The sequence below is a fragment of the Alligator mississippiensis genome, chromosome 4 (assembly GCF_030867095.1).
Source record: "Alligator mississippiensis isolate rAllMis1 chromosome 4, rAllMis1, whole genome shotgun sequence".
Lineage (NCBI taxonomy): Eukaryota > Metazoa > Chordata > Crocodylia > Alligatoridae > Alligator > Alligator mississippiensis.
In genome coordinates this window covers 129,925,440-129,950,890 of record NC_081827.1, presented here as the reverse complement: position 1 = coordinate 129,950,890, position 25,451 = coordinate 129,925,440, and the positions used below count along the sequence as shown (strand labels likewise).

At 42.0% G+C, this 25,451-nt stretch overlaps 3 protein-coding genes across 12 annotated transcripts in view; 1 reads left to right on the top strand and 2 right to left on the bottom strand.

The window, feature by feature from the left end:
• Positions 1 to 18,408, top strand: part of LOC102568029 (NADH-cytochrome b5 reductase 3) — a 31,942-nt gene extending 13,534 nt beyond the window's left edge. Inside the window, exons 3-9 of the mRNA XM_019498362.2 lie at positions 3,417 to 3,489; positions 6,798 to 6,904; positions 8,993 to 9,122; positions 10,605 to 10,688; positions 10,785 to 10,870; positions 14,640 to 14,739; positions 16,253 to 18,408. Of these exons, the coding sequence (XP_019353907.1) occupies positions 3,417 to 3,489; positions 6,798 to 6,904; positions 8,993 to 9,122; positions 10,605 to 10,688; positions 10,785 to 10,870; positions 14,640 to 14,739; positions 16,253 to 16,425 (753 nt within the window). The 3' untranslated portion in view covers positions 16,426 to 18,408. The remainder of the gene's footprint in view (positions 1 to 3,416; positions 3,490 to 6,797; positions 6,905 to 8,992; positions 9,123 to 10,604; positions 10,689 to 10,784; positions 10,871 to 14,639; positions 14,740 to 16,252) is intronic.
• On the bottom strand, positions 17,240 to 22,740 carry REP15 (RAB15 effector protein). The gene is given in 5 exon segments (XM_019498363.2): positions 17,240 to 19,967; positions 19,970 to 20,286; positions 20,288 to 20,353; positions 20,355 to 20,448; positions 20,451 to 22,740. Coding segments are annotated over 5 exon segments (708 nt in total). The 5' UTR covers positions 20,566 to 22,740; the 3' UTR covers positions 17,240 to 19,851.
• A 107-nt stretch (positions 22,741 to 22,847) lies between these two features.
• Positions 22,848 to 25,451, bottom strand: part of PPFIBP1 (PPFIA binding protein 1) — a 185,667-nt gene continuing 183,063 nt past the window's right edge. For all 10 annotated transcript variants that reach the window (XM_014607328.3, XM_059726613.1, XM_059726615.1 and 7 more), the window contains 2 exons: positions 25,244 to 25,309; positions 22,848 to 24,506 (listed from right to left, as the gene is read on the bottom strand). In XM_014607328.3, the coding sequence (XP_014462814.1) occupies positions 24,420 to 24,506; positions 25,244 to 25,309 (153 nt within the window). In that variant the 3' untranslated portion in view covers positions 22,848 to 24,419. The remainder of the gene's footprint in view (positions 24,507 to 25,243; positions 25,310 to 25,451) is intronic.

Below are 25,451 nucleotides of genomic sequence, written 5' to 3'. Positions count from 1 at the left end.
CACTGGACTGCAACGCCTTGGCCTACTGGGCAAACCGCAGCCAGATGTGGCAGGATCTGGCCACAGTTGCCTGGCAACAGCTGTCCACCAACCAGTGTTCCAAGTGAGGGGATGTTCAGTATTACTGGGGATGTTGTGACACCCCACCACACCTGCTTGGATCCTGCTTTGGTGGAGAAGCTGGTGTTCCTAAAGGTGAACCTCCCGCTGCTGGGGTTCCCCTAGCTTCACCTGCAGATGGACTGAGTGCCACCCTCACTCTGTCTGCACCAATTTCCTTTCTTGAGTTTTTTAAAAGCCGAGTAATGCCCCGCTGTCAGCTTAAGGGGGCGCTAACCGCATCACCAGCCAGCAGGAGAAGAACATGTCCCTGCTGAGCTCATTCCCCTGCCAGGATGAACTTGGAGGTATGGGATTGGGGCTATGGGGAAGGAGGAGGCCCCAGGTCCTGGGCATGACCATTAAAACTGCAGCCTACCAGGGTAGGGAGGCCTGGTGGGACTGCTGGTGGCACAGCAGCCCCATAAATGTCAGGACCAATGATCCCCTGGTGAAAGGTGGGTAGGAGGCGCCATAACCTCCAGCTAACACACGCACGCACAGAGTCCTGGCTGGGAATGCCCAGACCCGTCAAGTCTTTGACAGGCCTGACGCTTGCTGGTTGCAGTGCAATTGTGAGGTTCCCGGTGAACTCAGCTTAGCTGCCCGGGATGCCAGCTTTAGGGTTGAAAACCCCTTTGTCGAGCTGAGGAAGTACCTGCGGTTGGTCCTGGATGAAAGGAATAGTAAAGAAGCCAGAGGCTGGCCTGGCCCGCAATGCAGGCAAGAAAGCCAGTCTGTGAAAATGGAAATGGAGGCGTCAGGGGTTGAGGGACAGGCTGGGGTAGGAGGGTAGGGTGGAAAGGGGGATGTAACAGTGCAGGTAAAAGTGCGGAGGTGCCTGTGGTGTCAGATGTCTGGCAGGTTGCACTGTGCCAGAATGCCACTGTGTATATTGAGTCCATGAGTTTCTGTACCTATTACCTAGGAGGCTGATGAAGTGCAGTTCATAGGCCCAGCTCTGAAAAGTGGTTTGCATTGTAATTTGTTCCCTCTCAGGATCAGGCCTGAGAGTCTGGAGGCAGAGTGTTTTTTTAGTGAGGAATGTGCCCCCACAGGTAGTTTGATTTTGTTGTCTTTGATAGATTCTGGTGTGCAGTTTGTGGGGGTACTGGAGATAGTCGGCAGGTTTTGTGTTTTGAGCTGTAGGAAGTTGGCTTCGGTTCTGGTGATGAGATTAGGTGCTTGTTTGAATGTACAAACCACTTTTCAGAGCTGGGCCTATGGGGCCTGTGTGCCCCAAGACAGACAGTCGCCCAAGCACCCACCTACATCACGAGTTTTACCTGTCAGCAGCTTGAGGTGCAGTTCCCCAAACCTCTGCACCTATCTTCTTGAAACTTGGCATGCTTCGTGGCCTCACCAGGGGCTACTACCCCTGTAAGTTTCACCCAAATGGGAGGCAGAACAACAAAGTTATAGATATTTAATTGATCCCCCCATTATAGCCTACGGCCAGATCTCTGAGGCGGCTCCAAAGCTTCGGAGTTGCTTCAGCCGGATCAGATTGGATCGCTGACATCTGAAGCAGCCGGATCCGAAGCCAGATTGAATACCTACCTACTCGCACAGGCCTACTGCATAGTACCAGTAGGTACTGCATAATCATTTAGTACTGGCTAAAGCAGTTCTAGAGGTGCACCAATATATTAGTCGCATATTGGATGGGGCACTGATAACAGGAAAATTAACATTATCGGCAACCACCTTGTTTTGGGTGATAATGTCACCAATAAATGTTGCATGCATATGCACAGCTGCGGCACGCACACAGCCAAGAATGAAGCCTAGGAGCTTTAAGAGCAGAATCCTGCTGGCAAGTCTGTGGAGGAAAGGGGCGTGGGGTGTGCAGATTGAGGCCCCCACAGTGAGAGAGGAAGAGGGGTAGGGGCTGCCCAGCCATGGCGGTTAATAGGACCCCAGGGCTGGGAGCAGGACAGAGCCACAGGCAGCTTGTCCCAGGGGGGTGAGGAGGTGGGTGACTCCCTGCCACTGCATGCACCTCTGGGAGAGGAATGGGGGGCACATGCCGCCCTGAATTTGTGCGAGCGACAAGAGTGGGCTGCAGCCTCAGGACCGGTGGCGGTGCTGGGAGGGGTGGCTATGGGGTGGGGAGGGCTACAGGGAATTTTGGGGTGGCTATCACCCCCCAAGTTCCTCCCCCACCCCAGCACCACCCCTGCTCATGACACAAGGGCTTCCAAGGAAAAGGCAGCAGATCAGAGTGCCCCAAGCGGGGGGGAGGGGGGACGGCTATAGCCACCTCTCCCAGCGCTGCTACCACTGCCCACCCCACACAGCTGAGCTGTGCCTACCCCCAGCCCAGACCCTTGCTGGGAAGAGCCTGGCACAGCCCCTGGCCCCAAGCCCACAGGCAACCCACTGTCACCCCATGCACAAATCTAGGGGGGCACATGCCCCCCATGCCTCACCCAGGGGTGTGCTCAGTGATGGAGAGCCACCCCACACACCCCATGGATGAGCTGCCTGCGGCTGCATCCCACTCCCAGCCCCAGGGTCGCATTCATTGACCTGAATAGGCAGCACCTGCTCCTGCCCCACTCCCTCCCTTGCTGTGGGGGCCTCTATCTGCCTGCTGCACCCCCCCCCCCACACACCTTCCTCCCCACAGACTTACTGGCAAGAGGCTGCTCTTCAAGCTGCGTTCCTGTAAATCATCTAATGGATCAGTATCGGCCAATATAGCTGGTTAATAATCGGCTATTGGTATCACCAAGAAAATCTTTTGTGGTGCATCCTAGGAAGTACTAAATAACTGCACAGTACCAAATGCTCAGTCAGGGGCACATGTACGTATGTATTGTATGCATCTTGCTTATATTCAAAGTTAGTCTAATATTTCTGTTATATGGTGTCAGATGTTTATGATTTGGAAAATAGTAGGGCTTATAAGGAATTTGAGTGGAAAGTGATTTTTGACATAGCAGGGTAAGAGGGCTGAATAAATTCTCTTGATCCTTAGAGTGCACATGCCATTGAAACATTTTGCATGGATTAGTGCTGGGTACCTTTTCACCCCTTGGGCTGTATGGGCAGTGCCTGATCAGGCCATGCAGTGCTTGGATATTTGGCAGTAAGGGTGGAGTGTCTGTGTTAATTGTCACTGCTCTCCTGCAGCCAAACTTATTGACCTGTAGGGAACCCTGTGGGCTGGATGCCATGGCTCTGCAGGCTGGATTTGGTCAGTGTGCTGGGAGTTGAACACTCCAGGATTAGAGGAAAACAAACTTATGAAAATAGCTTTGACATGTCTATCGTAAACTACCAACAATGGGATTTACTTCTTTGTCTTTCAGGAAGTTAGCCATGATACAAGGAGATTTCGTTTTGCCCTTCCAACTCGAGAGCACATTCTGGGTCTCCCTATAGGTACGTATTCACATTGGTAGCCTGGTTTTTCTTCATAATGAATCAGCAAATTTGTTAATTATTCTGACTGCAGAATTTTAAGTGGTCTCTTAAGAACTACTTTAAAGAACACATTCAATTTTACTAAAATTATAATTTCCCCTAAAATGTCATTAATATATTTCAGTTGACAAAAAATATTTTTGTGTGGAATTGCTAAACTTTATGGTTTAAATATTGCTGCCAGTTTTGCCTGAGCAAATAACTCTAAGACCAAACCATTGGCTGTTTCTTTTAAGAGAAAAAACTGATAATACAAGTTGCATATATTTTTGGTGCAGTGCTGTTTGTTTCCAAACAATGTACATGCTACTTCCTTGACCACTGTAGGAAAAAAAGCCAATAGTTAGTTCATTGCTCAGTCTTCAAGCCTGCCTTACCAACAGACACTGGGCATTTTTATACATGTTCCTGATGCGGTGCCAGGTGCTTTTAATTAGCAAGCCATGCTAATTAAAAGCACCCATGTGTCACATGTATCCACAGCATGCCTCCTTGCTGAGAAAATGGTGGCAGTGCCCTTTGAACTGAAGCACATCAAATGTGTTTTAATTCAAAGCGCACCACTGCTATTTTCTCAACATGGAGGCACGCTGCACTGTTGATGCACATGACGTGCAAGGTTGCTAGTGTGTCAATTTACATGCTCCAGCAGACTTGATTTGTCAATTCTGGTCTGACTTACTGGATTTCCAGCGTGTCAGAACAGGCTCCCTGCATGTATGTAAGTGCCTATTGTTCCTAGGAAGTTTTGTTTCCCTCTGCTTTCAAAGCAGCACTCAGCTGCTTCTCTTGCTTTCTCCTATAAGGTAGTTTGTCAGATAGTCCTCTACCCCTCCCGCCCCCTGCATTTATAACTGGTCAGGGTGAAAACTGTTCTTGGGGCATATATATGTGGGAGACTTATAGCAGGCAGCAGCACTCTCTCAGGGGTACTCTATTAGAGCTATCCCTTAAATTCAAAGTAGTGTAGAATGGTAGCGCAGCACTAGAGTTTGGCTGATTAGCGCAGCTGAGGGGCAGTGGCAACTAGCCTGTCTGCAGCAGAGGGAAACAGAACACAGCTATACTGTTTCTGGCTCAGGAGATGGCTCTTGCAAAGCAGCATGGCCCATCTCAGGACACAGCTGTTTGACACATGCAAATCACAGCCCCTTAGGTTTTAATCTCAATTTCTTGCACAGGGTTTGCTATGCAACCTACATACAGCCTTACACAGCTTCTGTTGTTTCCAGAAATCTTGGCAGATAACAGTGCATTTGATTGCCTTTCTGTTTAGCCTAAAGGAAAGATACTTATCGTAAGTATCTGCTTTAACCAGGCCTGTGATAGGTTGCTGTCAGGCATGTCTACTCTATAGGCATTCAAACCTTTCCAGCATGAGTATACATTTTATCCGTTACTCTCTTTCCATGTGCACCCACACATGTGCACACTGGGTTTTTGTATATTGCCATTACATGAAACTACAGCTGTGTCCTTGTATAAATCTTTTATGTAGCTGTATTACTTTGTAATGTCACTCAGCACACATGCTTAGTTAAGTGGATACTTTCCATGGTCAGTTTGGTGGCCTAATAGTTGTCATGGTTTTAAGCCAAGATTGTCATAAAGGACAAGAGCAAATCAATACACTACTTCAGTGTGTTGCCCAAAATGGCTGGGACTTGTTAACAAAATGGTGTGGGGAATAGAGGAGGTGTTACAGTAGAACAAAAGGGTGATGAAGGTCACCCTTCACAGCTGTGACACTCATGTGAGATACACAGTCTTGGCCCAATACTTGGTTCTGATTTTTTACAAATTGGGAGGACTTACTTTTTCTGTAGAGTTCTAAGGGAAGAGGGTCTGTGAGGCTACAAAGGGATTTTCTCAGCATCTGCTGTCCTACCTGTGGAGAAAGGTGAAACTCAGAGAAGAATTGCCCCTTCCCTCTGGAAGACCTTCTGTCAGAGGGGAATAGATACCTCCTGAATGACTTGCCCTGACAATGATTTTATCTGGCAGGATTTGCTTTCTGCATCTACAGCTGTAGCTAGTTAAATGAACTTACTGCAAAACTTGTCTTGGAAGAGAGGGGAGGTAATTTGATACGATGTTCCTTGACAAAAAATGAAACAACTTGATATATAAGTTCTCTCATGTGCATATACTGCCTCATTCCTTGACTGACTCAGTAGAAAAGTACTTTGAGTATAATGTCAGAAATACTTTAACTCCCTCGCATTCTGGTGGTGCTACATATTCCCATGCAGCTTTAATGTAGGGTTGCATTCCAAGTCGCTACAAATTCAGGAAAACACCAATATCTCATCCACACACATTTTACCATTTGGATTCAACTTCATCCTAGCTTGGCATACAAACTCATGTACCATTAGAGATCAGCAGCTGGCAGAATTGGACCCTTTCATCTAGCCTATCTTTATAGAGCTGAAATAAGCCAAAATAGTCATTTAAAGCTAAAGCATTAATAAAGTGAAGGTGTCTTATCCTTCAGATACAGTGAAAATGTCTAGGAAGTCTGCTTTCTGCCCCTCCCCCCCCCCCCCCTATTCCCTAGCCATAACGTTCCAGGTATTAAAACCTTAGGAAGAAATTTAGGGGAGTGGGGGGGAAAAACCCAAACTTTTACTAAATTGACTGAGAAAAATTAGATTTTTTGCCCGAAGGAAAGAGTTTGTTAGCCCACGAAGGGTTAAAACTTGAAGGGTGAAGTCAGGGCTTTAGGAAATACATTTAAAACAGGATTTTAATTTTAAACCTCAATGCAACTTGAAGCATGGACCTCCTGCTTCCATCAACTGCTTCCCCAAGCATCTTCACAATAGTACTTTCAGATATAAACTGTTTGTTATGGACTGATGATGAAGTGCTAATGATGTGTCTAAAAGAGTTGTTCTTGTGTATCTTTTTTGCACATCTGTATTGGTGGAATATATTAATACCATCCATAAAATCTAACTTAGTTATGGCTGTTATAGTAAATAACAAATCTCTGCTGTCCCTCACTCCCTGAAAAGGAGGATAAAGCAGCTGTAAAAGCTGAACCACCATCTGTACCTGCTTGACTTTATGCATGCTGGAGGAGGAAATATGGCAAAGTGATATGGAAGTACCAGATGGTAAGGGAAAAATTGCTGCCCCTGGAACAAAGGGGTAAAGGAACTTTATCGCCTTGCTTGTAGTTCTACCATGTCATGCTATGGACTGTCTCAAATGGCCCCTCAAAAGTAAACTATTCACCCCCCTCCCCCTTCTGCATTTAGGACAGCACATCTACTTGTCTACTCGGATTGATGGGAATCTGGTCATCAGACCCTACACACCTGTGTCCAGTGATGATGACAAAGGCTTTGTGGATCTTGTTGTGAAGGTAAGGCTGTTAGCGTGCTGTACCTGGCTACTTTGTGCCCTTAGGGTTAAAGTAGAAAATATGATCTTATAAAAAGGTGTGTGTGTGAAGTTGGACATTATAATCATATCGAAGCTTGTTAGATTCCATTCAGTCCCAACACACTGATCCATTATAAGTAGTGGTTGAGGAAAAAGTGACTTTTGGTTAATACAGAGGTATTAATACAACTTCTGTGCAAGTTCCCAGAGTTTATTACTAAAAGACACCCAATCTGCAGAAGTTCACACAGTTCTTTAGCATTTAAGAAGCTTTCAGACTTGTTGGATCTTCTCTGGTCTTATTCATGAATAATATAGTACCATAAGCATGAATGTAGGGGAATTATTAAGTATGGAATCTGATAAGATAGGATGCCCAGCACCACACAACCATTCTCGCTGGCTCAGTAGTGAGTTTAGATCTGCTGAAGTTCTGAATCTTTGTCTCTTGGCAGTTAGGCTGAGTTATTCAGGAAAGCTTTCTAAAGCTGCTAGAACTTATTTTTAAACTCTTGCACTCTTTTTGCAGTTCTTCTTCCAAGTTGTTTCACTTTCCGAGTAAGATTTTTTTTTTTATAAATTCAATGCTCTTCTGTTAGCCATTTCCCTTTTGTGGGCAGCTGTCACAGGCCAGCTGGGCACTGTGAGTGTGTCAATTTTATCACAGGCCAACTGGGCTGTTTGATTCAGTTTCGGATTGAGGAGGCAAAAGTTGGGAGTGGAATAAAGGCAAATTTATTATAGCTTACACACACACACAACAGTTAACAGAAAGATAAATGCAATTAAGCAGATAAGGCAGTATAAAAGAGCTAATAGTAAAATAATAACAACAGATAATAATAACAGATAGATAGATAGATAGATAGATAGATAGATCTGTCACAGGCCAACTGGGCACTGTGAGGGTATTAGCTACACTGGGCTGTTCAAAACAACAAATAGACAGACATGGGTTGACAACTTATCGATAGTCCCTCAATGCCAGGTGCACGCCAAGTGATTCCAGCAAAGTCAGGCGTCCCTGATGATCGACGCTGTCAGAGGGATTACCGGGGAAGATCCCTCGCTCAGGATCCGATCCTCACTCACACCGGGAGTCTGGGGTCTGGGCGTGGGACAGAAATGACCATTCTGTTCCCTCCTTCCTACTGGTCATCTGATGCATGTGTTTTTTATACCTAGTTTTATGCTAATCTGTTGGCCTCAGGGCCACTCACAGTATTGCCCTATAGCTGTTACCCTATGGGATTGAAAGGTGTTAAAATTATCATAAAAGGTTACTACCCAGACTCAGGTTTATCCAATAAGCAAATTATGATGCAGCACCTTTAGGTTTCAAATTGACATCGCTCCACCTAAATCCCAACCCTTTTTAGGCTTCAGTTGAATATGCTTTCTTGGGATACGCTTTCCTGGAATGTGTTTGGGTGTGCCTAGTAGTTAGATCCAGTTTTTATCGCTAAAGATGAACCCTGAGCAAAAAAACGTTAGGCCAGCTAATCTCACAGCTACAGCTTTACCTCTGGGGCCCAGTCAGTTCCATGAACAGTTAATTTATCAGTTTGGTTAAACTTATGACAGACAAGTTACATTTGCAGTTTACAAACTTACAAGCTTATATTAACTAATATTACCTATTTAGGCAAAATACCAAATGCCTCCGAGAAGCACATATTATTGCTTATTAACCCCTCTGGTTCTGGCTATCACAGGCAGCTCTGTGGGTTTTTACTATTTCCACATGGGAAAGTTTCACCATTTACCAAAGCAAGTCCCTCTAGCCCTGGACACCTGCACCAACACAAGAGGAGCTCATCTTGGTTCAGTTTAAACCCTTTTCCTTACCTTAATTTTTGGGGTAACTAACTGGTAAAACTTGAATGCATCAGTCTGGTGTATTCCTTTAGCATTTCCTCTTAAGTAATACATTGTCTTGACTGAGGAGTTTAGGCATGCCATGTTTTCTGTTGTATTATGGAAGCTTGTTTTTAGCTTTGTTCCTCCTGTTTACCCGTAACTCTAACTCAACCCAACTCTCTTCCCTTCAATCCTTTTTCTTTTACAGATTTACTTTAGAGGGGTCCATCCAAAGTTCCCTGATGGAGGAAAGATGTCTCAGTACTTAGACAGCCTCAAAATAGGAGATACCATTGACTTTAGGGGACCCAGTGGCTTACTTGTCTACCAAGGAAAAGGCAAGACTGAGTTTGAAATACTGTATCCAGAGTACAAGGCACAGACATTTTTATAAAACTGATAAATGTTCACTCTGCTGTTCAAATTAACTCTTTACCCTAATGAGATTAAAGCCTCATTTCAGCCCAAGAACTGTACTGCTTTAAGTATGTTGGTATAACATGAGTAGTCTATCCCATAGGAGATGGGGAGCCTACAATATATCCAACTTATGAAGACCAGACCTTTTCTTTTTTTGGCATAAGTGTCTTTCTAGATTTTTCTTTAGTGAAATAAACTATGCCCACAGAAAAAAAATGGATGCCAGTATAATTATATCTAAAATGGGGCTTTTTCTGATATAAAAACATGATGCCCGATGGACATTTTGTTTGTATAGCATAGACTTTGCCTGAGTATAGGTACCTTTTTTATATCACTATAATTATGTTGGTTTATCCCACTACAATGTCAACAGAAAATTCCAATCTTAAACCAACAGTTCTGTCACTATGAAAATGGTGTGTGTAGACTAGGCTGAAGAAAATCCCACTTCAGTTTCTGGCCATTACACACACAGTGCCATCTGCAACACAGAAACAAAAGAGTTAAATCTTACTTCCTATAGCCAGGCTGCTGTGATGCAGGAATATACAATAGAAATAAAGAAATGGGCTTAACCTAAGCTAGTTCTGATCCCTAGGATAAAAAGTACAGTTGTTTGTAGCCTCTGTGTGTAGCCCACAACTGCCATGACACATCACAATGGTTAAAGGGAATTGGCAGGAAATTAACTCTCTCTTTAAAAAAAAAAAAAAAGAAAAAACACAGCGAAGAGAAAACCATAAATGTGTAAGCTTTTCTCTACATCTGATCCTTATGCCATTCAGCAATATCCTCAAAAGTCAGGTTCATGTAGTAATTGGTATGGCCTGTGTTTCTTTTTAAGTTTTTTTTGTGCATGTTAAATAGTGTTCACATTCTGTATGAGCTGTTTCTCTCCCTGAACAATTGAGATTTCTCATGAAAACAATCTTTATGTACAGAAAAAGCAGTAGATTGTCCTTTTTTAGAGAGCTTATATTCTCTTTGTGCAAACAATTTCTGGCACCAAGTCTTTTTGATCCGTGGTGGAAACTGTTGGACATTACTCAAATGTAAATAGGTTCAATGCAAAATAAAGGGTTAATAGTCCCATTTAGTTATGAGACATTAGAATCCCTTGTTTTGTCTCTGCAAAGTGCTATCTATTAATTATTTTCAACATGTTTTCTTTACAGCAGTTTTTTTGAGAGAGAGGAGTTTATATAGCCCTATTTTACAGATGGGGAAAATTGAGGCAGAGGTTAAGTGACATGCTCCAGGGCTGGGAACAAATCAGTGAAAATTGGAATTAGATCCAAGGACTGAGAATCACAAGACCTGTGTGTTTTAAATTTGTTTCACAGCCTCCCTCAGTTATTTCACCTCATGTTCGTTCTCTCTCTCTCTTTCTTTTCCAGGCAAGTTTGCTATTCGTCCTGACAAGAAATCTGAACCTGTTACAAGAACAGTGAAATATGTTGGAATGATTGCAGGTGGAACTGGTATGTAAGAATGCATTTTCATTCTATCGTTCACAAACAGAGGTGACCGTCTGTGTGGTGTGTGTGTGGGTTTTTTTAATTGCATTCCTCTTTCAGGGATAACACCCATGCTACAACTTATACGAGCCATCATGAAGGATAAAGATGATCCCACTGTTTGCAATCTTCTGTTTGCTAATCAGGTAACTCTTGCCCTTGTTATTGCAAGGTGTGAATGTTTTCCTTTAAAATAAAAATTTCCCAAGGACACGCACAGTGCACCCATACCACTCAGAACTATAAAACCCCAAATTAAGCATTTACTGGTAGTCATATTGCACTTGAGCCCCATGCTCAAATTGTGACTTTTCAGAGCTGCTCCGTTGTGCCGTGAGACAATGCTACCTGTACTCTTACAAAACTTAAAAGGTTGACAGTGTGAGTCTTAAGTTTTTAATGATTGTTTTATTGAAAAAAAATCGTGCACACAGGTTTTTATGAAATTAATAAATTAGCAACTGTTATTCGATATGAGCATATTTACTTGTAATAGTTGCTATTTGAAAAAGAATGGCACTTGGAAAAAAGTTGCTAGACACTAGGTTTGTTTCATTAAAAAAAGTTGATAATCAGCTTTTCATAGTTTACCAGTGATCTTACTTAAAAGTTGACTTTTTGTTTAATACAAAATTATTATTGTGATGAGTATTATTTACAGGAAGAACTATTTTCACTTTGTTAAACACATAAGCAAATCTAGCTCAATTTTGAATATTTTGCAGAAAGAAACTTTTACCACTGGCAATTTTAAGTAAAATGTTATTTTGGTATGTTCACAATATATATAAAAATTGTAAAAAGGTGATGCTTTGCTACAACCTCCTAGTATTTTAATTTTTGGACATAAGCCATAAAGTATACCAAAATAGTAAAAGCAAAGTTGATTGCTATATATAACTTATCTATTTTTTTTTATATTTTTTTTTTAACCACAGTTGGTGATTTTGTTTTACAGTATATTGGTTTGAAAGCAATTTCATCAACAAATCAAGTTTTTTTTATCCTGCAGTTAAACAGTTTTTTTTATCCTTTATGTTAAACAGCCTTTTCTGCTTTATATATGGTCAATCTCAAAAGTTGGTATTTTAATAAATTTTACATAGAATGTCTTAAACATATCAACTATGTGTAAAACTTATAAGGTTGATATTATGGTAATGTACATAAATACACAAATATTAATATTTTAAATACTGGTATTTTTGAACACTAAACTAATATATTTCGATTATATAGTCATGGTTTTGCTTCTAAAAATTTAAGTATCACCAGAGATCAAAATTATCAAAGACCTGAGACTGATTGATTTAAATCTACTTTTTCGTTAATACTTCACTTACTTTAAAAGCTGCATTTTCATGATTTAATATAAACTTTAAATACAGCGTTGCAACTAAATGCCTTAGATTGGCTGCCAGTGAGACTATGGTATAATTGTATATTTGAGCAACTATGTAACTTCAGTAGTTTCAAAATCTTTCTATGGTTTTTAGTAAGTCTAGAAATGGAATAATGTTGCTCATTTACTGCTTGCTTATACGTCAGCAGCAGCAGCATTAGAATGGTAACCGGAATCTTTGTACATAAACCTACAAAAAGCGTATAACATATGTTGTTTTTTAAATAAAACAAACTTTTGTTGTCTTTGGGTATATGCTTTGACCTAAGTTTGTTTCATATTTACAATCGGATCACTTACTGAAAAGAGGCTTAACCAAAAAAGTAGTTAATTATTTCAGATTACCATGAGAATTTTCAGACATGCCAAAGTTTCAGTCACTAACAAGTTTCTAGGACTTGGTCTCAATTTCAAGTGCCTTTAGCCTAAATAATGTAGACATCTGTCTGCCTTTCAAACCAGCTGCTCTCATCCTGTCTCCCTGTTATTAAAATTCATGCTGAATTTCTGTGCACCATCAATTCGGCACACTTTTTTTTTAATATTTGAAAAGATTACTATCATTTTAGGTTTGTGGGAAAAAAGATCAAAATCTCCAACCTTTTGTTTAAAAATATAGTAGCTTCAGCAGAGTTTTAGACAAAGGGACAGCATTTTCCCAATTTGTGTGACAGGCAAGTAACTGATCATCATACTATAATACAGAATTGTTTGTCTGCCATTTCCTCTAAGATGTTCTTTATCTTCTCTTTTTCAGATTCTATCCCCAACTAAATATGTGTTCAGGATTATAAATGTGTCCTGTATTATCTCAAATAAAACCTAATTTACCTTCTCCCTTGTTTTGCTTATTACGGCCTTACTGAATTGTTTTCATGTCCTCCTTGGAGTTTAACATACCTACATTTAATAATTACTTCTGTGGCTAACGTACTGTTTGTGACTTCTGCCTCACTAAAATGGCTTTCATTTAGATGTCTGTTTCAAGTCAGTCAGATCCAGAAATAGCATTCTTGTAATGGATGCTCTTTCATGTTTGTCAAACTCAGAAATAGGTGCCATTTCAACAGCAGGTGCTGGCACATTCTGTCCACCTCTGCATTCCCAAATATTTCTTTTTCTCTGGTGCCAAATCACTTTGGCTAGAGTATCAATGTCTTTTATGCTTGCTCTCCTGTAGCGCTGCTGCTGCTGTGGGAATAAGATGTGTTGGCTTTGGTTAATGGATTTGTATTAGAGAAGATTAGGGATCATCAAATATGTAGAGCAGAGCTCTGAGCTGTAGGGGGAGGCATTTTCTAGGTTTTATTATGAAAGTTGAGTTAGTTGCTACTGAAGATGCTGAAAGAGCTTTTCACTTTATGTAGTAATATGACTGATAACCCATTACAGTGCAGTCTGGTTAAAGATCAGGCACATTTTTATTCTGTCCCTTTAAAGGGAAGCTCAGTGTTGTGGAAGTACCAAGACCAGGAATAACAATTGCATTAGTAACTTTTGCAAGTTACTTTAAATCTTGTTTCTATCTTCCATGTTTAAAATTGAAGTGATATTGAGGTAGGATGACCCCTGGTGCCCCATGCTGGGTGGGGGGGCTCTACCATGAGCCACCAAAGGCCCTGACTGCAGCTGCAGCAGCGAGTGTGGGGCATTTTTTTAAAGTGCCAGGACGCTGGGGCTGGGCGGGGAAGCCATTGACTGGGCTGGTAGAGCGGGCAAGGGATGGGGGGGGCTCATGGCAGAGCCCCCACCATGCAGTAGGGGGCAGCAGGGATCACCCCCCCCCCCCCCCCCCTGGTGCCTGGCAGCAGCTGGTGAGTGCAGGGCTTTGGGGAAAAAAAAAGCGTGCCGGGATGCTGGGGTCAGGCAGGGCACGTGTTGACAGGGCAGGCACCAACAGGGCTGGGAGAGCAGGTGGGGGTTGGGGAGTGCTCAGGGTGCCTGGTGGGGGTTCCCCTCCATGGTCCCCTCCCCCCTCCTTCAGCCCTTCCCCGCCCCCTACTTACAAGCAGGAGTCCGGGTCCAGCTCCCTTAGGCCGCAAGCAGGGACTGCCTGAATCTCCTCTGAATTTTCAGATCAATTCGGACCTTTTTATTGGTCTCCCGATTCAGTTCAGAGATTCGGCCGCTGAATCAGGCCAAATCTCCTCTGAATCGAATCGGCAACCAAAGCTTCACACAGCCCTAGTGCCCACCCTCCCAAGTCAGTGGCACTGCTGGAGGCAGAAGCATGGGGTGCAGTTCAGTGGAGAGGCAGAGCCTGTCTGGCACACCATACTGCTCCACCCCCCCCCCCCACCCCCACTGTGGACTGCACCCTGCATCCCTAGGACTTCTGTTTCAAGTTTCACCAACCAGCTGGGACCAGCCTACAAAACATAGGACCATCCCAGCCAAACTGTGACATATGGCCACCTTATGCGTACGAGATCTCAGAGGTTTAATTTGATAACGTTAGAGTCCAGATGAAGATCTTTGTGGAAATGTAACATAAAAAAACTTTCTTTTTGCAGACTGAAAAGGATATCCTGTTGCGCCCAGAACTAGAGGAAGTCCGGGTTGAATATCCGGACCGCTTTAACCTTTGGTACACATTGGATAGAGCACCAGAGAGTAAGAATTTACATGTTCCCTTTGTTCTTAGCTTCAAATCAGTAGTAGCTCAATCTACCTTTTAATGTCACTGGCTGCATTCTGAGCTGTGCACAAGTTTGTGTTATGTGAAGAAAGCTGTTTTTCACTAATACCTCCAAAGCTATGGAACTCTGTTTTGGTAAAAGCTAGCGTGCATTTACGTGAGTATATGTGGCTACTTTTTCCACCTTTTGACATGTTCAGCATTGACAGTAAATATGAACTTGCACGGACAAAACTGATTATAGTAAGGACCATTGGGAGGATTTTAGTTTCAATAACTTATTAAAGCAAGAATCAGTTAGAAGATACCAGTAATTGAGGGAAAACAAAGCCAATTGCACCTTCATGTTTACATCAGCAGTTTTGCATGCTGAGTACAAATGGCAGGTTAAGGAATGCTCTCTTCTGACAATGTTTCCTACTCTGGTGGCTATATACAGGCAGTCCTTGGACTTACGACACAATTGGTTCCTGAAAACTACAACTTAAGTTAAAACATTGTAACTTGGAACCAATTCCCCCATAGGAAACAATGTTATAAATGGGGGGCTGGTTCCTTAACCAAGGCCCAGTACCTTATTTTCACCAGAAATACCCCAGAATTTTGTACTCAATCAATTATAGATGAGTAATATAGCTATATTAATGTTTTTATATTGTAAGTATCAATTATACTGATTTGGAAGGACTTCTTTGAGGGGACTGCTGGACTTTTTGAAGTGTTCTTGGCTGGAGTCTTGGCTGAAGATTATCTGCTTTCTTAAAGAAAATGTCCAAGGAAGTTTGGACAGATGTTCTCCAGGGAGATAGGCGATGCAGCAAACTTGTTTGCTGGCATGGCGTGGTGTTGGATCAAGTGTTGTAAAGTCAAAACTGGTGTCAAAGTTGAAACGGTGTCAATTGATATCACAATTTATGATGTAAGTGCGAAACATTGTAACTCAAAACATTGCAAGTTGAGGACTGCCTTTACCTAGAGGCATGCTAGTGGACTGTGGAGGAACAATGGTCTTGTTCCATGAGATCAGGCACAAGAAGTTTGAATTCTATTCAGAGTTCTGCCAAAAAACACTTATGAATTAAGGAATCACTGGGGGCACTTTTACACGTGCTCAGGGCAAGGGAAGGAGAGCTTCACAAGCTTTAGTTCAGGCACCCCCACCACCCTTTTTAATCATGGGAAGACTGATGCATGAGATGCAGGAGCACATCAGTTACCACGCTCCAGTAGATTTGATTGAGTCTGCTCCGATGCGCTGGAATTCCAGCTCATTGGAGCAGCCTCAGAGCTCGTGTATGAGAAAGTGTACAAGAGTTAGGCACCTGCCTTAGGGTGCCTAACTCCCTCTTTAAAGTCTGACTTTTACACACACCCACTCATGTTTGCCAGCTCTCTCAATTCTCATCTTTTAAAAGGAGGATGATGATCTGTCCAGAAACTCTAACCATCTCTGTCTGTGTCTGTCTCTCTTTCTCCTCCTGCATTCAGATTGGGAGTATAGCCAGGGGTATGTGAATCAAGATATGATCAGAGACCACATGCCTCCACCTCAAGACGACGTTCTGATCCTAATGTGTGGTCCTCCTCCAATGATCCAGTATGCTTGCACCCCCAACTTGGACAAGCTGGGGTACATCAAGGACATGGTGTTCTCCTACTAAAGATGACTGAGGGTATAGTTATGCAGTAGGGTGGAGAGAGAGAGATCATGGAAGGAAAAGCATTTAATGGGGAACAAGACAAAATACACACAAGGGTGGGTGCTACAGTGCTGGGAAGTTCCATTTCAATTATAAATGCTTATGTCTTCGTGGCTTAGCAGACTTAAAGTGTTAGAATATATTATGTTTCATGCTGTACCAAAACTTGGTACAGCATGAATGTCACCATATTGTAGTTGGACAGTGGTGTGTGGTACTCTTTTACAGTGCACATACCACTTGCATCTGACAGAAAGACCACTGAATTATATTCAGTCTCCCAGCCAATAGTAAAAGTTTCTTGGAGAAGAACTATTATGTTGACTTAATGCTATAATCAGGAGTAACTAATTACTTACCAACACTGTACATCTGGTATTTCACGAGGTTGAGAGTGCATGTTTATGTACCTTGCTATACCAAATCATAATCCTCACAACGCTTTTATAGTAGGAGGGCCAAGAGCACCTGCATCATCCAGCGCTCCTTACAGCAGCAAAAGCTTCAGGCTAACTTTTGGTTGAAGGTTGGCAGTTAACTGGTTGCAATAGAAGTGCAAGGCATCACTTTAACACACAGCAGTATGAAGAACAGAAGAGTTTACTTCCAGTTTTCTGTGTTTCAGATTTTTAAAAAAGTATGAAGAGTAAACCTTTTCCAGCTAGCCACCTGTTGTAACCATTCCCATCCCATGGCACTGAAATGAGGTCTTAAAAGGCAGAAGGCTTTGTGCACTAATTCTTTGAAGAATTGGGGGTGGAGGGGTGTCTCGGGGTTGTTTTTTTTTTTTTTTTTTTACTCGGAAGAGCTGATGGTGCTGTTGTGGAAAAAGAACAGTTGTGCGTGTTCCCTCTGCAGGAAATCTATCTATATAGATCTGACAGGTGAGTCCCTTTTCTCTAGGACTTCCCTTCTGACCTTTCTCCGCTACTGTGCTCAGCAATGACTGCACAGAAGGCAGTTCTTCACTGTGCTGTGTTTAACCACATAGTCTGTTGTCCTTGTATACAATTACTCCTCCTACCTATACCGTAAAAAAAAAAAAAAAAAAAAAAAAAAAAAAAAAAAATCAGGGCCTCCACCCTACATGCTTTGCTCAAGCAAAACTCAAGTAGAAGTCTGCCTGGAAAAGCTGTTGTCAGCTCAAACTTAAGTCAAACTGACAGCAACTTTAAAATGTCTCTCTGAATCCAAAAGTGCTTCTTAAGGACAGTAGTTTGATGTAGCTGAGAGTTAAGCAGCTTGTACCTAATATTAATGCATCTCATAACCAAAATTTTCTACCTTCAAGAGGTAGAGATACTCCCACGTCTGAAAGTGATCCGCAGGCCAAACTTAAGTAATAAGATCTTGTTCTGATAAATAAAATGATGAAGGCTGGAAGCATTTACTTGCCTGCAAAGTACTAGTTAAAGGCTGCTTCTGTTGTTGAGTGATCTCTAATTTTCATTGTACAGAGATACAAGTCACTATCTGAGATAATTTGCCATGTCCTCTGTGCCTACGTACAAGCTTGGCTTTCTCTACTTAAGGCTAATTTCTGGTTTGACTTCAGTGAGGAAAAGCTAAACCTGTGACAAATAATTCTATTAACTTAATTTTATTAGCCAGGCCTCTGCCTGGGACCTCTTGACTTATGTGCTTCTTGTAGTCTGAAATTTGTTCTTTCAAACAACCGTATATTATATACCAATAATTTCCTCTACAAGTTTAAATCTGTCTTTGTAACAAGTAACCAGTGAAAATTTAAACAGTGATCATTCATTCATATCCATGTGGGGGAAAACATACCCAAAGACCTTGTCATAACTGTATTAACACTTAATTTTGATGAGTAACTTCAGCTGGTCAATTGTAAGCTGTTTTGTATTCCTTATCCTGCATATCTAGCTACTGGGCTTTTTTCAAAATGTTTGTGCAAGAAATAAAATATTTTACAGTGGAGTTATTCAACAGATCTTGTGTATGTTACTTTCTAACACCAGGTGACTTTGCAAAATCTGCTACCTGGTGAGAAGCAAAAAAGAAAAGAAAAGATTCCATTTATCTGACTCTAATCCTTTTCTTGCCCTCTGAAATTACCACAGTTTTTATTCTGGAAAGCACTTAAGGTGCTTTCCAGAATATTTGGATAACAGAAGACTGACTGCATCTCTCTACTCTGCTTTTACCTCACCTGAAAGGAATCTGTCTTCAAGTTCTGCATTTTCTTCCCAACTCCAGAATGTTCAGGGTTGTGAAATGGGAGATTGGCCTTCAGCCATCTAGTGTCCCTAGAAGGAATGGGATATTTCAAATGCACTTTATACATTTGGCTTCAGTGGATCTTATTTTTAAAGGTGCAATTCAGCCATATATTCCACTAGGAAGAGTTAAGCCTAAAAATTAAAGTAAGTGCTTTTTTGCTACATTTACTAATGACTTCTACACTGAAACATGTTAAAGTCTTCTATAAAACCGCACACTTCTCCATAATGTAGCAGTATATTGGCCTAGCTAACCTAAGAGAACTGTATCTACTTATGACATGTAACATTCCATAGAATCCTTTTATTGAGTAAAACATACAATACTCTTAAGTTTTTTCATTATAAATTTTAACATTCTGAATTGTTCTGACAACGCATTGAGCTTACAGTAAAGTGCCGTGTTTTGCTGCTGCTTTTTTTTTTTTAACATCAGGAAGCAGCCCTTGTTCTTAAAGAGAGAGAAAGCATATAGCATAAGGGATTTAAGTTCAACCACAAGACCTAAGGTGCAATTTTGGCTCAAAGGAAAACTCTCACCTAGGTTTTGGGTAGGGACAAGCACTTTTGCTATACACTGTAAAATGGGAATCCAGTATCAGCTGGGGCTTCTTTCTTCCTCTTATAACTCTTGAAGTTATTTTTTTTTATACTTGTTAAGGTTTAAATGAGAAAGATCTTAGCTACAGTCTGGTCTTTTTCCTTGCTAGGCCAGATTCCCTACAATTACTCAAGAATCTAGAATTTACAGTCCAGAATTATAAAATCCTGCTATTGGTGCCTTGTATTATTAGTTGGAATGAGAGCACATCTTTATAAGGTCAAGTGTTCAAGTTAAGAACCATCTACAGTCTTTATGCCCACTCTAAACAAAGACAAACTCTTTTACAAATCTTCTCAAAGGTTTGGGTGATAAGCTTTTTGTCCAGTTGAATATTTTAGAAAAGGATTACTACCCAGAGAACAAAAATGTTCTTAAAATTCAGTCCCTCTTTATTAAACTTTTTAGATTTAAAAATAGAAGAGACTCGGTTCCTATAAAATCAAGTGCTCAGTCTAAACAGCTGCACTGAACTGTGCGTGTAGTCCTAGATTTTTTATTTTTTTTTTGAGAACTGGGTCCCAACTTTTCTACTATTAGCTATTTACAATTTGAAAAGTTAATGTAAACCTTGTCTACCTGCCTCCGCCCATTTCTATTACCGAGGCAGTTTTCTAGCATTTCTTTTGTAGCAAGGAATCTCTCTGTGCTCAAACAAACTGTCTCAAAGCTTTTGTGCCTGAGAGGTGCTGGTTCTGCTTCTCCCTGTTGATGCTGTCTAGCATGACTCCTCTAACATCTTTTGGCTTCCCAGGCATACCAAATGCTATAAAGAGGCCCAGACAGTCTTGTCCCACCAGCAAGCAGAATTTTTCCAGCTTTAAAAACAAAAGCAGGTTTGAAAAGAGCTCGTCTGCTAACATGGCTTCCTTGCAGAGGCCACACAGTTCACTGGAGCTGTCTTTATTGTGAAGGAGTTCCACCACCTGCAAAGACTGAACAGCAATCTGAAGCTTGATTTGCTTGTCAGCTCTTAAGTGTCCAGATCCAGTCAACCCCAAAGAGCCAGAACTGCTGCTTGGTCATTTTGCTGGTTGTGATGCACTCCTTTTTCAACACAGAAGCTGATGAGGTTGATTAAAAAGATCTCATCAAATGTATTTGTAGCTGGGTGGAGTTTGCTCTGAGGATCTTCAACCCAAGATAATCTTTCAGCTTTTGAGATGCATGGACAAGAACTTGGCTGAATAAGTCACATAAAACTAGAATGTCAGCCTTGTTCTGGTTGTTATCCAGTGATACCTTCTGCCCCATTTTCTCTGCAGCAAAGACACTCCCCACATGCAGAATGTCCAGGGTGCAGCTTTTCTCAGTGAAAGCAGTATGGTCCCTGGGTTAAGTTATGCCTGTTAAATACATACAAGGTGCACTCACTACCTCCCAGATGAAAGGCACACCAATGGCAGAGTTATGCCATGTAATCAGGTCTCAATAATGCACAGCAGATAAAGTTCTGGGCATGCTCACTGGCTAGCTCATTTACCAGAAACCAGCTGAACAGGTTGGGTGGCTTTCACACAAAGCATCAATTTTTGCACACATGTCACACATTACACCAGTACTATTTGTTTAATGTACCTTATCTTTTTCTATTTGAAGGCAACTAAGAGGGAGCTATTCCAGTGACTGGATGGTCCAAAGAGGTTACACAGCTTCTAGAATACAGGTCCAAAATCAATCCTGGACAACTGAGTCCAAAAGCCATCCAATACCTCTTCCTGTGGGTTTCCTTGGTGGTCCCTTCTTAGCAGACATTAATCCATGTCCTAGATTCTACTAACACTAACTGGCAGCCAGCAAAAAAGCTGAAATACAAATGTATACTGCAGGCTCAACTATCCACAAGCCCCAGAGGGACGCTCTGAAGACTGGCAGATGGGGATCTTTAGCAGGACTGCCCTGCCACTCACTCCCTGCGAGCCAGTTCCTTGACTGGTACCTACAGGAGCCATGTAATGTATGGTACAGTCTGCTGATACTACTAAGAAAAACATTTAAGCCAGTCTTTAAAATACAGAAGCCCAGAAACATATGGCATTTTACAACAGATTTTATTTGCTTTTTACATAGCAATACACATTAGTTTATGTTCCCCTCTTCACGCATAGAAGTGAACATGTGTTCCCTCCAGGGTTAAATTTTTCCTGCTTTGCAGAGTTATCAATGGAGAAAGAAGGAGCACAGAGCTGCCGGCTGCTCTGCCTGGCCAGAGCTGGAGCAGGGACAGCAGGGTGGAATAAAGCCCCCTTTGCCTTGGAGGTTGGGGAGTATACTTTGCATATACTTTACTATATGCAAAGTAGCTGGCAGCTCCATGCTGCCACTGTCAAGAGGCCCAGGTAGGTGTCGTGGGAAGGGAGACCCCCCCCTCCCCTCACCACACAGGCCTGGTCCAACTCCCTTCAATACCTCAGCTGGGGTAGCTGGGGGTGGGGAGCCTGAGGCAAGGAGGGTCCATTCCACCTGCCACCTCCCCTCCAGCTCTGGCCAGGGAAAGCAGCTGGCAGCTCCACGCTGCTCCCTTTCCCTCCCCCACTGACAGCCCCATAACTGGGGGTGGGTGGGGCAGGGCTGGGGAGAGGGGCAGCTTGGCAGCCTCCCTGGAGGCTGCTGGAGTGCCCACACCTGCTGGCAGGGCAGGTGCAGGCAGGCTCTAGGGGGCCTCCCCACCCCACCCCACCCCCATCCCAACAGATGAACCTCTTTTGGGGCAGGAGCATTCTAACTCATGGTGCTTTATGTAAAGTGCCAGGTATTAGAGCAGGGCCCTAAAGGTCTGCAGGCAACCTAGAAAGCATGGTTGTAACAGCATCCATATTACCTAGAAAGCCAGCATACTGATGGAAAAAAGGATGCTTTTGGAGCAGAATTTTATTTACATTCAAAAGAAACATGCCTAAAATAGTTGATGTGTGTATTCATAGGGTTGAGTTAAAAAAATAAATCTGTGAATATCTAAATAGGCAAAGCTTGCATGTCTTTTGTTGTCTTTCTGTTGATCATTTTATAGCAACTGTTTTCACTGGGAAGTGTTTGCAACAACTGATTTTTAAGTAAATATTGGTACAAGGGCCAGGAATCAAGTTTTACTGGGTTTTTATAATGCATTGTGTAACAGTCCAGGCTGTGAGTAGGCCAGGTGGGTCACCATTCAGTACATATTACACTGCACAACATTCACAGAAAGCAAACTTTGAATTCATAATTACAAGAGTTCACACTGAAAACCTGGTTCTAAGCATTATTCTTAGCCAACCAAGGAAGAGAAGTTTAGCATTTATCTATCCCATCAGAACAGCTCAAATTTCAATTAGTCGCAACAAATGTCTGGTAAGCAAGCAATAGACCCACAACTATTAAGCAGATATTATTCCGTCAGGTGTAAGTAACTTTGAATAAGGAATAAGTCCTGATTTTTTGTGGACAGCTGGCAGGTGGTGCAGAAGAGCATTCTTTTCTGAACAAATTATTCATTATGGATTATTTACCTGGCCTGGCCTTTATTAAGAATGGAATGGCAGAGTTTAATACAACACTGGTTTTTATCAACTTTATTATAGTTGTAAATAAATATTGACATTGGGTTACACTGATAAATGTCAGTCTCAAATCTATCCCAACAACTGGTAAGAAGTAGAAATCATTTAAAACTGCTGTAAAAGTCTTTACTGCTTTCCCAACTTCTGTGGCACAAGCACAAGTCATAAATCTGACATGTATTACATTGTATAAGCATCCCTAAAACAGGGTCCTTTTTGTCTTTTCCAATGTTTGCAACAAGAACTGTGATGAAATGAATGATCAAATACTTTGTTAATGTGAAACACTGCAAGTAAAAAAATCTAGCTGAAGTTTTCCCTTGGCAAACAATGACATTTCATGCCATTTTGCTAAAATGCCTGCAACATTCATACACCATAACAATAATTTTAACAGAGTTACCTTTGTTTTTGTGGCTAAAACATTGTGGTCTGTAGAAAGTCTGACAAAAGATTTTCACTGGCTAGTTAGAAATTTATTTCGAAGTGGAAAGGAGTTGTGCTTTTAATAGGCATAAATATTAGGCAACGTGTGTGTTTTGGTTTTTTCACTTTTTTGAGGAAAAACCCCACCTTAGGCTACTGTGCAACAATATATTTCTGATACATTTATTTATATAAGCTTTTTGTTATGTTCACAGCATGGAAACATCCCTTCCCATATGCATATGACAGTGCTCAATTTCAAGCTGAAACTTTCAAGAATATTTTTAAAAACCTAAAACTATTAAAATCTTATTGCTGCTGCTGTTAGGAAAAAAATAAGATATTGCAGATTAGAAAAGTGATGCAAGGAGAAATACATTTCATAACAGTTTCATCCCAAATGTAGAAACATAAGCTAAAAATGGTTAGCAAAAAGAAAGGGGAAAAAGGAAAGAAAACAAACAGTTTAAAGGTCAGTCTGACTTTTCCAGTAACTAGCTGGCTTTCAAACTTGGATCATCTCTTTACAAACCCCCCCCCCCCCCACATTCAATTTTCATCACCTTATGTCACAAAATAAAAATTCTGCTTTCGTGTGTGTGTGTGTGTAAAAAACAGTATAAAAATAAGTCAGCAACAGTCAAGATTTACCTGGGAAATTGTGCAGGGAATCATGACTCAAGGCCCATGGTAGATACTACAGGGGGAAAAAATGGCATTTCCTTTGGGCAAATCCGTTTAAATAGGACACCAGTGATACCTTTTTTTTTTGTCAGCTGAAAGTTGCAGTAAAGGCTGAGGCAGAATATCTACAAATTGGATTCTCTCTCTACTTAATAACCTATGTTATTCTGAAACAGTACAAAGGTGACATGAATAAGAATAAAGTAGCATTATGGTAACATACTATTTTTAAATGCAATACTTTGAAATATGTCACAGGTTTGGACATTAGATATAGTAAAACAATGATACTGCCATTCACCAGGGTCTTGTGGTTTTCTTACGGCAACTTTAGAATAGGCACCTTTTCTCCCTAACCACCCAAAAAATGTCACTTCTAACAAACAGAAGCAAGAGCAATGTAATGTACATGTTCTGCTGCCCATCACAGAACTCTTTATCAGTGTCTGGTAGTAATCGTCACACATTTGAATCTTCATCCGTTATACTGGCACTAGGGGAGAGGGTGGAAAAGTCTTTAAACATTTCATCCTCCTTCAGCATGTGCTAAAAAAAGGATCAAAGGGAAAAATGAACATAAATACTCAAAATGAAGAATTAAAAACTGCATAATTTCAGGAAACTTAAATGTGATCACTATGGAGAAGAGTCGCTGGAGAGGACAGTGGGAGTTAACTGAGCGTTTCCCCATTCCAAGGACATTTTGGACCCTGGTACAAGTCTACAACAGCCCCAGAGGCAGTCTGCTAATAACTGTGAAGGGTGGTTGCACTCAGTATGGATGAGGACATTTGGGACCATTTCCTACAAGGGACTGCCTAAGGCAGAGGTGTCAAAGATACAGCTGCCCGCTGGATCTAGCCTGCTGAGCTCCCTTATCCAGCACCCAGTGGGTCCCATAGTTGCCCCCAGTGGGTCTCATAGTTGACCAATACAGTTTGCACCAGACTGGCTCTGCACACAGGGCCCGGGATGCATGCCGCATGCAGTGCCTGCTCCAGCCCATCCAGGATCCAAACTGTCCTGGACGAGCCAGAATAGGCACCGCGTGCAGCAGTTCCAGATCAGCAGGGGTGAATGCCATGTGTAGTGCACCCCCCTAACTGGCTGGAATGGGCACTGCATGGAGCATGGGTCCCAGAACAGGCTGTGGATTTGGCATGCACAGACCAGCCTCAGGCCATTCATCTGGCACATGGGGCCAGAGGAGTTTGACATTCTTGGTGAGGGCATATTCAAAACACAGACATTTAAGCTCTATCAGCAACATTTTTAGGGCTTACCGTCAAGTTGTTGATGCCTTCAGAGAATGCTCCTATCTGCCTCACAGTCCCTTCTGAATCTTCCATCTATAGGGAACAGATAATAAGAAAAATAAATGTACACTAACACATGGTGGTGAGTAAGTAAATGCATTAAGCAATATAGGTGCTATATTATGCTGTGCATGGGATGAAATGAGGGCATGAGTTCTGGTACTGTAGGAAAGGC